Source organism: Mytilus edulis, chromosome 13 (assembly GCF_963676685.1).
Source record: "Mytilus edulis chromosome 13, xbMytEdul2.2, whole genome shotgun sequence".
In the NCBI taxonomy this organism is placed as follows: Eukaryota; Metazoa; Mollusca; class Bivalvia; order Mytilida; family Mytilidae; genus Mytilus; species Mytilus edulis.
The window spans coordinates 6,980,873-6,999,081 of NC_092356.1; the positions used below are offsets into that span (position 1 = coordinate 6,980,873).

At 35.0% G+C, this 18,209-nt stretch overlaps 1 protein-coding gene across 1 annotated transcript; it reads right to left on the reverse strand.

The window, feature by feature from the left end:
• Positions 1-9,908: 9,908 nt before the first annotated feature.
• On the reverse strand, positions 9,909-13,434 carry LOC139502000 (complement C1q and tumor necrosis factor-related protein 9-like). The gene is made up of 2 exons (XM_071291320.1): positions 13,263-13,434; positions 9,909-10,225 (listed from the first exon to the last, which is right to left on the reverse strand). Exons 1-2 carry the CDS (start codon positions 13,432-13,434, stop codon positions 9,909-9,911), a joined length of 489 nt encoding a protein of 162 aa, XP_071147421.1.
• Positions 13,435-18,209: the final 4,775 nt, after the last annotated feature.

Consider the following 18,209-nt stretch of genomic DNA (forward strand, 5'->3'; position numbering starts at 1 on the left):
CCTGAGGTACTAAGTACTCTCAATATTATCACTTTGTGATATTGCAACAATCTTTTCGACGCTCAGCGTGTTTAATAAATATTACACTCAAAGTTTCAAGGTGATTATAATAAATCATACTTTAGGTCTATAAAAAGACTCTATAAATGCATAAATGAAAGACTTATTACATTTTAAAAGAGTCACGGCTATTTAAACAAAGAATAAATGACTCAGTCGTTTAATTACTATTTATACTAAAGCCACACACCGTCACATGACGTCTTTTTGGACTCACGTAAATTGTTAAGCCATTAAATTTATACTGATATATTTATAGACGGGAGAATAAACTTCCAAAAACTATGTGTATATATTATTGAATTGAATCGTTATTGTTTAATCATGTTGATACTGAGATAATAAATATTAAATTTATTTATTCTGTCTTGATCATTTACATTTGCAATAGCTGCCTGCCCAGAGCATTTAACGTTGTGAGAAAGAGCTTGTCATTTGTTGCCTAAAACAGGCTTAATAAATTTACCGTATTATAATTTCCAGCCGTAACGTGGAAAACGTTACATTGGTGGCCAATGTGGGGAACCTTTTAAATTAAAAAGGTCAAAAATCGGCTGGAATAAAATTGATATTTTTGTTGATAATTTGTTATGTTCAATACAAATAGCTCTCGGCAGCCCAGCTTTGTAATGTTTGATCAATCAAGTACACATAGTGATGATATGGCTACAACATCGGGAGCGTCTTCACGACTCCCCGCATTAAGAAGGGACATAGACTCTAACATAAATAACACACATATTATAGATATGACGCCATCGGGTGAGGTCCAAATGCGGGTAATAAATTCAGAAAGTCAGCAAGGTATTTCATCTGACACTCCATTGGCACACACTGATGAAAGTTTAAATAGGCAAAAATTGCAACAGGAATTGGTTAAACATAGGGAGGCAGAGAGGAGGATAATGGGTTTATTGGAGAGTCAATCGGATGAAAGTCATCGTCAATTGTCTTTTGGGTTATCCTGTGGAGGGGGAGATAGTCTTATGAATGAAAATAGACAAAATACTAGTAATCTCCGCGGTCAGAGTGATCAATGCAATGGGCCCAGCATTAACTCTCCATGAAAGGCGCATCCTAACACGCGTGTTGGGGGTGCGGAACTGTCCAGGTGGACAGAAACAGGTGTGTAGACACCATGACTACTCCAGATAGAAGGAACACAATAGTGGGGAATGGCAATAATAATGTTAGCTCCTACCCAATGTTTCCAATTAATAGTAACACGTCTAGCCATCCAGTTCCACATTCGAATAATATATCTAAGGCAAAGAAACCGCCAACATTTGACGGAAATACTGGCTGGCAAGATTATCTTGTACAGTTTGAAATGGTTGCCGCTGTTAACAATTGGGATGATCATACTAAAGCATATGAGCTTGCCACTAATTTAAGGGGGGTTGCTCAGGGGATCGTTACTGAAATAGAGCCTTTAAAAAGGTTTGACTATACTTACTTGGTTTCTGCCTTGACGTCTCGGTTCGAACCAGTGAACCAAGAAAATATGTATAAAGTTCAAATGAACTCATATTATAGAAAATCTGGTCAAACTTTGCCAGAAATGGCACAAGATATTAGAAGAATAACACGTTTGGCTTATCCCACTGCACCTGTAGACATAAGAAATCAATTGGGAAAAGACTGTTTTGTAAGGGCATTAAATGACTCCAAAATTCAGCTTTCCATTTTTCAAAGGGAACCAAAGACCATTGATGATTGCATACGCTTCGGGGTTGAATATGAAGCATTTACTCTAGATCAAAAACGAATCAATAACCCAAAACAAGGGTTACGTAAGATAGAGGAAACTGATGAATCTGATGACGAGTTGGTTACTCGACTTTCTAAAATAAGTGATCAGATAGGAACCCTCAGTTTTAACACCCAGAATTCAGACAAAGTTATTACTTGTTTCTATTGTGGAAAAAAGGGTCACATGAAAAGGGAGTGTAGAAAACTTGAATGGGACAAGAAACACAACTGTGTAAAATCTGGGAAAATACAACAAAACCCGACTTTCATAAGTACTAGATATACTCAAGGGACACAAACTGATACTAATTCTATGAATTCGGGAAACATTTAAGTGCTGGAGATGGGGACCGGTCACCAGCGACTAATTTAAATGAGTCAAGGTCTATACATATTACTAAAACAAATAAACAAGAAAGTTTGTTCATTAAATGTTTATTTTTGGAAATTAATATAAATTGTTTAGTTGACACTGGGTCAACTATTTGTATCTTGCATCCTAGAAAATATAATATGATACCTTCTGAATTAAGACCTGAAATAAAGAGAAATAATACAAAACTTTGTTTACCCGACGGGAGTTTTATAAATACATTAGGTTATGTATACTTACCTCTTCAGATAGGTAATTTCAAAGTTACCCATAAATTTACAATAGCTAATATCGATGTACCAGCTGTCATTGGATATGATTTTTTGCATCAATACGAATGCACTCTTGAACTAGGAAAAGGTGTACTCATTATCGGCCAAAATTATATACATTGTATTAAAGAGAGTCAAATAGAGTCTGTGTTCAAGGTTTCTATAACGGAAAAATTGACTATTCCTCCAAATACGGAAGTAATTACTTCGTGTGCTATAAAAGGAGATGCTAGTAGTATAATGAATGCCATGACACAATCTTTACCTTCAAAGCACACTGATAATTTATTGATTGCCAAAGCAGTGGTAGATCCGAGTTGCGGCCAAATACCAATAAGATTGGCCAACATTACTGACTTTGAGCAAATAATTCAACCGGACACACATGTTGCTATATGTGAAGCAGTTGAGGTTAATTTTGACTCAGCTCATTCTGATATAAATAAATTGATGAACGTAACTTCTTTTGACAAAGCAAAAGAAATTCCCAGTCATTTGACAGACTTACGAGAAAGAAGTAGTGAACTCTTGAATGAGGACCAAATAAGTCAATTAGATAAACTTTTAATAAAGTACGACACAACGTTTTCTAAAAATAAAAGTGATTTGGGAGGGCTAGCGCTATCAAGCACACAATTAGCACGGGAAATGCAAAGCCTATAAAACAAGCACCTCGTCGTCTACCACTCTCTAAGCGAGATGAGGTAAATGATGAAATCCAAAGACTTCTCGACTGTGGGGTCATTGAGCCTTCGAAAAGTCCTTGGGCATCATGCATTGTACCAGTTACAAAGAAGAGTGACGGTAGTACAAGAATATGCATTGATTTTCGTCCTTTGAATAATATAACAATTCATGATTCCTACCCTTTGATTCGCATTGATAATGCGTTAGATGCTCTAAGAGGCTGCAAATGGCTGAGTGTCATGGACCTCTCTAGTGGCTATTGGCAGGTAGAAATAGACGAAAAAGATAAGGAAAAAACGGCATTTACAAGTAACAAAGGGTTGTTTCATTTCAATGTTATGCCGATGGGTTTATGTAACGGTGTTGCTACTTTTCAGAGACTCATGGAATATACTTTAGCAGGACTAAATTGGGAGACCTGTTTAATATACATTGATGATATCATTGTATTTTCAGATTCCTTTGAATCTCATTTGACTAGACTTGGAGATGTTCTAGATCGTATTGCAGCCCAAGGTCTCAAGGTTGCCCCTAAAAAATGTTCTTTTTTTCAAAATAAAGTTTCTTTCCTTGGACATATTGTCTCGCATGAAGGAATTGCAGCTGATCCTGAGAAAATTGAAAGTGTTAAAATGTGGCCTATACCCAAAACAATTACAGATGTTCGTAGCTTTCTTGGCACTTGTTCTTATTATTGTAAATTTATTCAAAATTTTGCTAATATAGCACGACCTTTACATAAACTGACTGAGAAAAATTGTTTATTTGAATGGACTGATGAATGCAATATGGCTTTTCAGAAACTGAAAAATGCTCTTATATCATCCCCTATATTAGGTTATCCAGACATGTCAAAAACGTTTATTTTAGACACAGATGCCAGTGGTTTTGGCATAGGGGCAGTGTTATCCCAAATTCATGATGGTAAAGAGATGGTAGTTGCTTATTTTAGCAAATCACTAAGCCAAGCTCAACGGCAATATTGTGTCACTAGGAGAGAGCTTTTCGCTATCATTTTAAGTGTAAAGCAGTTTCACCATTATCTGTATGGGACCAAGTTTTTGGTACGAACAGATCATGGTGCTCTTACCTGGCTTCTTAGATTTAAAAATCCTGAAGGTCAAATGGCCAGATGGCTGGAAATTTTAAACACTTATCGGTTTAAGGTGCAACATCGCCCAGGCAAACAGCATGGCAATGCTGACGGTTTGTCACGTCGTCCGTGTGTCGACTGCAATTATTGCTCTAAGCAAGATCAAAATGAACTTGAAAACTCTCAAAATGAGCCTCGTGAATTTTTCAGGAGAACAAAGAAAACGTCTAGACAAGACGACTTATCTAATGAAGACGAAGTCATGAACATTTGGTTTAAACATAAAACTGATAAAGAAATGTCTGAGTCCCAAGACCAAGATTTGGTTCTTTCTCAGTTACGTTCATTAAAAAAGGGGTTCAAAACAAGACCAAGTTGGTCTGATATAGCTGTTGAGAATGTTCACCTAAAAAAATATTGGTCTCAATGGGAACGCATAGTTATAATAAATGATGTTTTATATAGAAAGTGGATTCATGCCACGACTGAGCAAACTATTTTGCAATTGATAGTTCCAAATGTCTGGAAACAAGACATCCTCAAGATGTTACATAATGACTTACAAAGTGGACACCTTGGCATCCATAAAACGACTGCAAGGGTTCAAAATCGGTTTTATTGGTTAGGATACAAACAAGATGTGATAAAACACTTGCAAAACTGTATTGTTTGCAATTCACGCAAACGATCTTCTTCAAGATCTAAAAGCAAAATGAAGCAATATAATGTAGGCGCCCCATTAGAAAGGGTTGCAATGGATTTATATATATAGTTGGACCTTTTCCACTCTCTTATAGAGGGAACAAATATGCTCTAGTGGTCTCCGATTATTTCACTAAGTGGGCTGAGGGGTACCCATTGCCTGATATGGAAGCACAAACAGTAGCCGATAGTTTTATTAAAAAAAATTTCTGTAGGTTTGGTATTCCACGCCAAATACATACAGATCAAGGGGGGCAATTTGAATCAAAGCTTTTTAAGGAGTTATGCGAAAAACTACGCATCCATAAAACAAGGACGACTGCTTTTCGTCCACAAAGTGACGGACTTGTAGAACGTTTAAATCGTTCTTTAGAAGACATTATTAGTAAATATGTCTGTAAAAATCAAAGAGACTGGGACGAACAGCTGCATTGGGCCTTAATGGCATATCGTTCATCTGAACATGAAACCACTAAATTATCACCATGTATGCTTATGCTTGGTCGTGAAATCGAACTCCCTATAGACTTAATTTATGGTCCTCATCCACAAAGGGATGAATTTCCCAATGAAACTGAAACAGCAAATGCTTATGTTCAAAAGGTACAAACCCTAATGTGGGATGTACAACAGAAAGCGCGTAAAAATATAATTACGGCTAGTAATAGACAAAAACGTCAATATGATTTAAGGGCAAATCATAATTCTTACAAAGTCGGTGACTCTGTGTGGTTAAACATATTAGCTAGGGTAAAACATATAAGCCCAAAGCTCCAAAAGCAATGGGATGGTCCTTATATAATAACAGAAGTGATTTCTGATGTTATTTATAGAATTCAGAAGAGTCCTAATTCGAAATTTCAGATCGTCCATCATGATAGACTCAAACGTTTTTACGGGAAAGTCGACAATGGGTTTGTCAACTAAAATGTAAAAAAAAATAAATATATATATATCAAAGTTCTAAAGCACTGTATGTATATCTCAAGTCTAACTTAAGACAAACAAAATTACTTCTAAGAATAACTATTTGCATGTATATCTTAGGAGAACAAAACAATTATTTTTTTAATTTTCAGATGTTTAATTGTTTTAAGTGTGGGGCTCAATATAGGAACAGACAGACTCTGATGAGACATGTCAGAACAAGTCATCCGAATAAGATGATAAGATGCAACATGTGCCCACATCTAGTGGCCTCAACTTTAAAGTACAGAATGAGGACCCACCAAAGAGTTTGTCATGGAGTTACTAAACTCAGTGTATCAGAAGTTACAATTCCTGCAACACCCTTTGCTGGGAAAGAACGAGTAAGGCCATACAATGCAGATTTATCAGCAAGATCAAAAGTAAAATCTTTAGACATTCAAACCAAAACTAGAAGTCCACTCAGTACACAGCAACAAAATATTGAGATAGCAGCAGATTTGACGAAAGCTGCAAGCCCTACAACATCCCCGGTGACCATCAGTCTGGGCATTGAAAACCATAATGTAACACCAATAAAGAAAAACTTGCTATCCTTGTTTGACTTACCTAAAAAAATTGTTTCACCAATCCCTCCAACACCGAAGAGGCAAAGAACTGTGGATACTCGTTCAGAAAAGAAGGACAGTAGCCACTTGGCCTTACCGGACAAGGCAGCTACTGAGCAGGGTAAGAAGTGGCAGCGATTTTTGGCTCCCCCAAGCGAATTTAATAAATCACCAAAGGCTACTGAGGTATTCCAAATCAGAAAAGCCGCTGTAAATCATGAAAACTATGTTGGTTCCGTTATCCCCTATGGGTATGGATGCGTTAGAAAAGATGAAAAAGTAGTCTTCCCGGATGGGACTATTTATGCCTTAAGTGCTACTTGGGTAGCTGACCCAAAGTTAGCTGGAATGAAGAGCGTCAACATTCAGACCGATAGCTGTGTTTGTCAAGAAAGTGCAACAAATACTATGCCGTTTGTAGTATGGCCTATTGCTGATGCAGCCACTAGTACAAATATATGCACCACTGATGTTTCCACAAGCACTGTGGAGTCATATGAAAAGCCTGTGGAATTACCATATGAAGTAATTTCAGATACTGAGGAGGATATTACCGAAATAAAACCAGTCATTGATGGATCTTTAATTGTTATAAGTGACTCTGAATCATCTAGCAGCGAGAACAGTGATAGCGATAGTGACAGTTCTTCTTCAAACTCGGACATTGTTGAGACAATAAATGTTAACATAGAGGTAGACAATTCTTTTGATGTTGAAAATGCTTAGTTTATTATAGTAATTGAATTTGTGTGAGTGCTAAGTAGCCAGAATGTAATGTATGACAAAATTAGGTGTGTGATTTTATTATACCCCCGCTTTAAAAAAGGGGGGGTATACTGTTTTACCTCTGTCTGTCCGTCCGTCCGTCCATCAGTCCGTCAGTCCGTCAGTCCGTCCATCAGTCCGTCAGTCAGTCCGTCCCATGAAACTTTCGTCACATTTTTCTCAGGAACTACACATCCACCCTTTCTGTAATTTGGTATCAACATTTATATATGTCAGCCATACCGTGTGATGCGTTTTCAGATTCATCACTTGACAACTTCCTGTTTACCGAACACTTGTCTGATTTTACACATGATAGCCAAGTTGAAAATTTTCGTCACATTTTTCTCAGGAACTACAATACAAGGATTTCTGAAATTTGGTTTCAGGATTTATATAAGTCAGCTATACCGTGTGATGCGTTTTCAGATTCATCACTCGACAACTTCCTGTTTACCGAACACTTGTATGATTTTACACATGATAGCCAAGTTGAAAATTTTCGTCACATTTTTCTCAGGAACTACAATACAAGGATTTCTGAAATTTGGTTTCAGGATTTATATAAGTCAGCTATACCGTGTGATGCGTTTTCAGATTCATCACTCGACAACTTCCTGTTTACCGAACACTTGTATGATTTTACACATGATAGCCAAGTTGAAAATTTTCGTCACATTTTTCTCAGGAACTACAATACAAGGATTTCTGAAATTTGGTTTCAGGATTTATATAAGTAAGCTATACCGTGTGATGCGTTTTCAGATTCATCACTCGACAACTTCCTGTTTACCGAACACTTGCATATTTTTACACTATTAATATTATCCACTTGCGGCGGGGGTATCATCAGTGAGCAGTAGCTCGCAGTTTCACTTGTTTTATTCAAATAATTAGCTTTTCTAAAAAGCTGACTTGAGGAAAAGTAGTAGCTTTTCCAAAAAGCTTACTTAAATTAAGATAAAATTAATTATGTGCTGTTGTTTTATATATAACATTTAATATCTTATGATTTGAAGTTAAATCCTGTCCGGGACGAACAGTTCTTTCAGGTAGGGGGCAATGTAACGGATTTATCAACACCGACTGTCCCTACCGTGGAGTACGTTTCGTTTTTGACAGAAATAATAATAATAAACTATTTTTGTACATCATGGCAACTTATGACTTTATTAGATAAATTTCATACCTCTCAAATATTACTAACTTATTTTTTTTAAATATCTTTTCACTATTCTGAGAATTTCAAGATACATACATGACAACATAGTCAAGTCCTCAATTGTTTAATGTTTGTGTTTAAATATTATAGCTGTGTTTTCTTCACAAGGTTTATACTACATAAATATGGTTATAAATGGGGTAAACATGTAAATGTAGGCTCAAAATGTTATGAGTGAATTATTGCTTTTGTATTTATAGTCATGTTAAAACGTTATTTCATGATTTCTTCAAATTATGAGAGAGAAAGGGACATATTGGAGGATTTTCCTCAATTGAGTCAGTGTATTACTTACCATTCTGTATTATTCTGTTGATTAAATTATCCATTGTACATGTATAAATGATATTCCAATGTGGTATTTTTATCTGTATTAATTGTTCTTGTCATAAATAATATGTATGTATCGCTGTCACCATATTTTCACTGAGTCACAAACACAACTTTTGACGTTAGACATTTTGTTTACGTTGTTTTACTGCCGTAAAACAGATCAATTGTCGTAATCGATAATTGTGACGTCATAATCAAGTGCGTTGGAATTTAGTATAAATAGAGAACATTTTGTTAAGTAAACTTCAGTCGTGAATTGGCTCCTGAGGTACTAAGTACTCTCAATATTATCACTTTGTGATATTGCAACAATCTTTTCGACGCTCAGCGTGTTTAATAAATATTACACTCAAAGTTTCAAGGTGATTATAATAAATCATACAAGCATACTTTAGGTCTATAAAAAGACTCTATAAATGCATAAATGAAAGACTTATTACATTTTAAAAGAGTCACGGCTATTTAAACAAAGAATAAATGACTCAGTCGTTTAATTACTATTTATACTAAAGCCACACACCGTCACATGACGTCTTTTTGGACTCACGTAAATTGTTAAGCCATTAAATTTATACTGATATATTTATAGACGGGAGAATAAACTTCCAAAAACTATGTGTATATATTATTGAATTGAATCGTTATTGTTTAAATATGTTGATACTGAGATAATAAATATTAAATTTATTTATTCTGTCTTGATCATTTACATTTGCAATAGCTGCCTGCCCAGAGCATTTAACGTTGTGAGAAAGAGCTTGTCATTTGTTGCCTAAAACAGGCTTAATAAATTTACCGTATTATAATTTCCAGCCGTAACGTGGAAAACGTTACAAATGTGCCCTTAGAAAAAAAAGAAAAGAGAAAATATTACAGGAAACATACACTCCAAGTAAGTATTCATAATATTGAATAAATTATACATAAACTGACTCATCTGTACTTTTATAAAAATAATGCAGTTTTCAGTTCTAGTATACATAAACAATGTTAAGCAAACTTTAATCATCTCAACTTCCAATCTTGTGTCAATTTGAGTTTATATTTAAAGATTGGCTGAAACATTTGAAAATCATATACCGAATGAAGCATGGTTGTTCATCTGCTTGTATACTTATGTTTCGAACAACAAAAGTCCCATAAAGGAGCTATGAGCGGCACTTCCCACTACAAAGTAATTACTAGCACCGGCCCCTGTTGTTTGTATCCATACATGGTCTCCTTTCTCTACTTTACAGACCGTCACTCTAGTTGCTGGAATCGTACCGGCAGCTGACCCAAGATAAATAGTAAGTTTATCAATAACGACATTGTCTACTCTAAGTTCAGTATATACATAATCTGAACTATCCGTCAATGTCATCCATGAGAACTGATAAACTCCGGCGACTGGTGCTACAAATATTCCATCCCCTGGGTTGTAGTGATTTCCTACGTTGATAACAACATCATTGAATTTTACAATTGAGTATGTATTCAGGGAAATTGTTCCTGACAGCCTGGCATAACACGCCACATGCTTATCCTTGATTTTTTTTCTGATCTACAAAAAAAGGAGAACAAATTGAAAACGTGATAGTTGAACGTTACTTTTGGAATTAAAAGATCTTGAATCTAAGAAGAAAATTGCAGTCTTATGAATAAGAAAAGATATAGATGAATAGGTAAAAATTTATAGTCAAACATACTACATAGAACCATAAAAAAAAAAATTTTTTAAATTTCATACCGGAAATAACTTCATGATGTGTATGCATCAGAAGTGTAAGCACTTTCTGCTCCATTAGTTGCAACAATCGCCTTTTGAAATGCAAGTGTTCAATCGCATTTGGGGCAGGTCAAACAAACTGAGAAAAAATTGAAGAATAATTGTGACTACAATATATAGAAGGTATTCGTGTTGATCTGTATTACATATTTAGCATAACAATGATATGTGTAACGAGCGGAAGTAAACTAGATCGTAATTAACACCCTGACTGATGATATCAGATTATAATATGTCATTTTTCATATCGCATGTATTATCAGCCCTAGGTTCAATATCAGTCCAAGAGCCGCTTGGCTCGAGGGCTGGTAATACATGCGATATAAAAAATGACATATTATGATTTTTTTATCATATGCTTCAACAATGGAGAAAATAACAGATTCATATAATTGATCCTTTACGTGGTTCCAATATAGAAGTTCAAAGATTGAAAAGTTCACGGACGTCGGGCCCCAGATTTAGTACATTCGATATGAAATCTTTCTATCGTATGTCTCAAATAAAGGCAACAGTAGTATACCGCTGTTCAAAACTCATAAATCCACTGACAAAAAACAAAATCGGGGTAACAAACTAAAACCGAGGGAAACGCATTAAATATAAGAGGAGAACAACGACATAACACTAAAATGTAACACACATAGACAAAATCCCACGAGAATAACAAATATAATATATAACATCAAAACCAAATACATGAATTTGGGATAGACAAGTACCGTGACACGTCTTATCGCAATGTGAATTTACACTCAAAAATAAAAGAAAACAAACGACACAACGTTATAATGTAATACACACAGAAACGAACTATAATATAACAATGGTTAATTCCTGACTTGGTACAGGGCATTTTTAAAGGAAAAAATGGTGGGTTGAACCTGGTTTTGTGGCATGCCAAACCTCGCACTTTTATGGCCATGTGAAATATAACATTAAAATGACAACACAGGACTACAATATAAATAAATTGGAGAACACAATTGACAGAGACGAAACATTTTTTAATATGGACGAACCGACAAAATAAATAATTCAACAATATACATAATGAACACTATTTGGAAAAGTTAACTTTTTTTAAAGTAAATTTCTAAATTTAATATGTTTGAATTTTTAAAAGGTGCATTTGTTTTTTGTTTTTTTTTATTATTTTGCATAATATACTTTCCTACGGAAGCGTATTAGCGCCACACATTTGTATATATTAAAATTTATCACCTTTGTAGTCATTGCAAAGTAAAATGCTTGAATAATTAGATCATATCAATGACTAATAATAAGCAGAATAATATAAGAAGATGTGGTATGAGTGCCAATAAGAAAACTCTCCATCTAAGTCACTTTTCGGAAAAGTAAACCTTCATAGGTCGAATTACGGTCTTCAACACGGAGCAAAGAAAATTGAGTAAATTGAGGTTATACCTAAGAAAAAAAATCAACCCTGCTAATATAAATGTAACTATAACCGAATATAAATATACTTCCAAAGTAAGCTCTCGTTTGAGAACTGTGTAAAGTAGGTTAGATTCAAACAAGCTACCCTTTGGTAATAAATGTATAGAATGAAGATGTTTTATTAATAAAATTATGTTCTCTCTATTCCAATTGCTACCCAAGCATCTTAAAAAATACTTCATTAAATGAAAATTCAATGCCTTTCTATGAAAGAATCTTGATCATATTCTGAGATTTTAAAAAAAATGTTTCCTTATTAATAATTCATTTTAAAGCAGAAAGATCATTTTGTCTATTTGACTTGGAGGTTTCACAATTGTATGACATTATTTTTGATCTTTCAATTTAAATATGACTATATACTAAACTATATCTATTTTCTTGTTAAATTATATACTTTTTCAGATGCACAAATCAGTCTTAATTTATGTATAATTGCACTTCAAGTATTCCATTATTCCTATGCATATTTATTATAATGATTTGGCCTTGTATGTATGTTTCTTTTTTTATCTACTAGTAAATCACATCCGAAATGAATGACAGACGGACATATATACAAAACTTATAATGAATAATTAAAATCAAGATATTTGCGTTCTAACGCAAACCTTTGCGATATAACGCAAACATAGGAAGAAAAAAAATGATTTCTTTACACTCCTTGTTTGGGATTGGCACATATATAAAAAAATGTGGCTGGGTTAAACATGTTCATGTATGTGAGCGATCAGCCTCCCCGAACCTGAGACAGTGGTGTAATAACACAACATAAGAACAAACTATAAAAAGCAGTTGAAAAGAGATCGTTACAAAGAAAAACATCATGGCAAAAAACGCAGACAGGACGTAGCAAGTTATTTAAAATAAATGTATTCATACAGATCTGAGAGTACTTGCAATTACAGACAACTAGTTGAAAGCCAATAATAACTTATGAAAAACTCAAGTAGGCTAAAATATCAACCAAATCGCATCCAACATCCAACGGACTTAGTGTAAAGAAATAATTAACAGTCACAGAAAAACATGACCATGTACTATACTTTTATATACTTTTTGTCTTTTTAACTACTTATTTTTTGTGAACTCTTTCAATTATCTGGTTTTCTTCGAATAACGTATTTTGTAATAAATTGAGAATGGAGATTTCCATCCGATCTAGACTCGTGTATCTGATTCTACAGTAAAACGCGGCAACAACAAAAAACTGAAACAATTAAATATGATAAATATTACCTTTTGAAATATCCTGAATAGAACGGGACAGATTCCTCATCTGAACTTGCAGTGCCTCAACAGTCTGCTCTAAAATCTCCAATTTGACATCTTCAGAAGTAACATTTTGAATAGATTTCATAAATGTCCCATGGACAACAAGAAAGAATATAAAAACGTTGATAATAAACATTCTTGCAAACAAACAAATTTAAAAAAAATCAACAGTTCAATGGTTGTACTGCACAATATTTCTTCTTCGCCTTGAATGATCTGGAAATAATTTGACTCGCAACAAAATGATATTTTAAGATTGTTATTTACTTATCAAAGATATTAAACTATGTCAGGGACGACTTTTTAATTAACCGAGAAAACTTTGCCAAAACTTTCAATTAAAAATGCTTCATTTCTTTTACGCTTTTCATCCCGTAGTACAATTTGCAATTTACAATGGATGTTTTCTTCAGACACACCATATGTTATTTAATTGGTTTTGAATTAGAGCTGCGTCAAGACATTGCATTGCAATATACATGTATAACATTTCCCACACAAAGTAAAGCCCCAGTCCCACTAGACCACGACCGCACCACGCTCACCGCGATCTAAAATAAATTTAGATCGTGGTGAGGTCGCGGTATGAGCGGCATGAAAATGTAAATTTTCGTTGCTTTCACGATGCTACTACGTCCTCTCTACGCTTCTTCAAAGATCCCGCTACGATTATACCACGTTCTCACCGCGCTTATTCTGCGACCTCACTACGCTTATCAAGATCTTTCTACGCTCTTCACGTTCTCACTACGACCATACCACGAGTTATCCGATTGCAACACGATCTTACTGCGATTATTACACGTTCTTACCACGATTATACTACGTTCATAGCGCGATCTTACTACGTTCTCAGCAATAACGTCAACATCGTGTTCCATATCAATACAGTTCAATTCCTTCTATTTCTGATTAAATCGTAGATTTCTCGGAAACAATACAGTCATGCCACCAAAATCTGCCAGAACACGTGGGCATGGTGGTAGGAGTTGATGTAGAGGCAGAGGGAGCAAAGTAACGAATCCTGATCAAGCAGAGATGTCGGACCGACCAATCCAACCTAAATTACAACCTATTGCTGGTCCATGAAGCTCAATGACGATATTTTAGTGAACGATAGCAGAGATGACATAGATGTATCAATATATATAGGAAGATGTGGTATGAGTGCCAATGAGACAACTCTCCATCCAAGTAACAATTTATAAAAGTAAACCATTATAGGCCACGGTACAGCCTTCAACACGGAGCCTTGGCTCACATCAATCAGCACGTTATAAAGGACCCAAAATATTACTAGTGTTAAACCATTTAAACGGGAAAACCAACGGTCTAATCTATATAAAAACGAGAAGCATGGTTGAACCGTTAGAGCAAATGGATAATTACATTCAAACAAACAAAATCTAGGGAGCTTTTTTTATATATATTTTATGTGAAAATGACAATGAGAATGATGGTAGTAGTGTGAACGTAGTCAGGTCGTAAGAAGAGCGTGATGAGGACGGCAAGGGCGTGCTAGAATCGTACTATGGTCGTGAACAGCGTGGTATAGTCGTAGTGGAAGCGTAGTTGGGTCGCAGTGAGAACGTGATGGTCGTAGTGAGGTCGTTATAACGTCGCTGTGCGATCGTAGCGCAGTCTCTCCGAATAGAATCACGCTTTCGCTACGCTCTCGCTACGATTGTACAGCGACCTTTGCGATCTTACTACGATCTTAGTGCGCTCTCACTACGCTTCTACTACGACCTGATTTCGCCACGACCGCACCACGATTGTTTTGAACATGTTCAAAGTTGGCCACGCTCTTCACGATCTTGACGACCTCACCACGACCGTGATACGACCTTACTGCGATCTACACGATCGCACTACGATCATCAAAATTTGCATTTTTTCACAGATCGTAGTGCGATCGTGGACTAGTGGGACTAGGGTATAACCAAAAGTTAGCGTGCAATAAATTCTAATATTGCACTAGTGCAATAAATCTTCAAAATTTATGACGTGATCAACCAATATTCAGTGGCGGATCCAGAATTTTACATTGGGGGGGGGGGGGGGATAAAATTGTACTAACTAGACAGTCTTTGATAATCTGTTACAGTTTTGTACAAGAGTTAGTCCTTTGTTTTTTTAATAATAATAAAACGGAACTATTATGATGTTATGGAAAATATCGAGTTTGCTTGATATTGACAAATCAAAACTCAAGTCAATTTCAAATGGTAATGTTTGGGATACTTAAACCTTTGACATATTCTGTAAGTTGAAAAATGAATATACTAAAGACCTTTTTGGGGTGTTAACATTTACGGTTGACTGTCATATTTTATGTAGAATGTACATCCTGTTTCATTTAAAAAAAAATGATGATTCTAAAAAATAACGAAAATTTAATAAGCATATGCTCTTTTAACTGTTCTTGAACAGGACTCCAATTTCAGAGTTCAGATGATCAAGTTCTTTGAAGAAGGAGAAAGGGGAAACCAATGGTACTGCTAAATCATCTCAGAAATTATATAAATTATCACCATCAGTATTACATTCACACGCTATGAAGGATGCATTCACATCTCTTAGATGTTATGGATACGTTTGACAAATTCTGTAACAAAAAAAAGAAGTTCCTTTTGTGGCATAACTTTATTCATATAGATTATTTCTCCAACATATCTTTATATATTGCTTTCTTTAGTTCAAATTGGAATCTCAGATAAGCATCTGGTACCCTCTCCTCTCAGTTCCATGCCTCTGGTCGACATGTGTACTTCAGAATAATTCCTGACTGTCAGATGTATAGCAGAACTTTCACATAACTTCTTGATAAAACTGTTGTCTATCTCCCTTTTCGACACTGCAAACAAAAAATCGAACAGGCAATTAAAGAGGGGCCGGGTTGCAACCACATGTTCCCCGTACAAACGGATCGGAACTAAGAGCTCTTTCCAGGATCTGGCACTGGATTTATACATCAGATGCGTCACAAAGTATAAACAGGTTATTAAATATACTAGAATATGAAATAAAAAAAAAATATAAATCGAAAATGTTGAATTATCATTTATGTCTACGAAACCACAAGATCCTACTTAATTGACCATGTTTTCAAATCATATCAAATGTTTTCATTGGTCTTCACTTGTTAGAAAAATGTACTGAATTTATTGTTAGCTAAATTATCAGGCGCGTAGCTGCCTGTACGCCAACACGCAGTTGCGTGCACATCGATTCGGCATGCAAAAAAAAATATGGCAAAATAAAAATATAAATTAAATGTTTAAAGGAAACACATCTGTTGTCAATTTTTTTAAATAATGAAATGTCATTAAATAACGGCATTTGGTTTCAAAATAAAAGTTTTATTGGAGATCATGACAAAATCAAGATTTGAATTTGTTATACTCAGTCTATAAGACATGTAGTTTCGGAGCACATTTTACTGAGTACGGTTTATCTGTTTGGAATGAGATGTACCAATCGGCATTAGATTTATCAGATCCCTAGGCGATGTGTTCGACAGACAACAAGACCCAATCACCCTGCAAACTCGCCCAAACAGTATTGGAAAGTCTCATTATAGACCATATGATAATGAAACTGGAGAGTGGAGTCGCGTCTGGTATTATTAGAAACTCGCTTCTTTGCGCCGTATCTGCTTCCTTGTGTTGTTGGAAATATAACAAACGAAGAAATCTCAACTTTGTCTGAGACATACGAAACTGACCTGGCATGTAATTTTGACTAATTCAATTGGGAGGTCGCTCGATGGCGAATACGTAATCTGATTTATAACACCTCGCGAGTGCTACCGTGGAGATATATCAAGGTACTAAGTCTGTTGAAAACAAATGTACGATCAACAATGAACAACGACAGGTTATCATCGCTAGCATTACTGCATATTCATCGGGAATTCAGTGTTTATATTGACAAAGTAATAGAGAAGTTCGTTTCTGCCTAGACCCGAAGAGCAGATTTTGGACAATTTTGAGTAATTTCGGTATCACAAAAATGTGTTGTTTATGTATTCAATTTACCATGATTTATACTATTCAGAAGATTTATTAATAGTTTTCATTCATAAATTGTTTATAAGTCCTTTCTACATGTAGCTCCTCTTTTAACCGTCCTATGACCGAAAACCGAAAAAAAAATAATAAATCTGCATAAAAGGGTCCCAAAATTTTTTCGCCTCGCTCCGCTCGGCGGTAGTTGCTTGCACATCGTTTCGTTCTAGCTACGCCCCTGATTATCAATGTTAGGTTATTGCATATTCTTCAGAGCTGTATCTTGAACTAATGAATTGAAATAGAGGGGATGGGTATACGTACTAAATATTTGTCTGTATTTACAACATATCTAACAAACATGTGAGAAAAATTAGGTTTAGAATACGAAATATCTCTCTCATCCTGTACACAGATATTGTAGGATTGTTAAGGTATTTTGGTGTTTTTAAAAGACCCTCTTTTTTGTAATATCCACCACAAAAAACATTTAGTTAGGATAAAGAACTAATAAACGACAGTCCAATAATGTAAGGCTTCAGAGTTTCATATTATTTACATTCAACATGTTTATCGGATTTTTTTTTACTATCAATGTTGAACCACTAATTTTTATCGGATTTTTTAAAACTACTAATGTTGAACCGTAGAACCGTTCAACATTGAAAGTAAACAAAAATCGATAAAAAAATGTAGAATGTAAATGATATGAACCTCCGGTTTTATATTAAAGGACAATATATAAGACTTCTGAGGTTCATATTTACATTCAATGGTTTTATCGGATTTTTTTTTTTACTATGAACCGTTCAATAACAATAGTAAAAAAAAATCCAATATAAAAACGTTTAATATTAGTGATATGAACCTCCGAAGTCTTATATAATAGAACTACGGTAAA

Bases quoted from the DNA above. Each gene is read 5' to 3' on its own strand.
- LOC139502000 (XM_071291320.1), bottom strand. From the start codon at position 13,434: ATGTTTATTATCAACGTTTTTATATTCTTTCTTGTTGTCCATGGGACA. The intron at 10,226-13,262 runs GTAATATTTATC...TTATCAACGTAG, and splicing joins TATTCAGGATATTTCAAAAG to GAAATCACTACAACCCAGGG.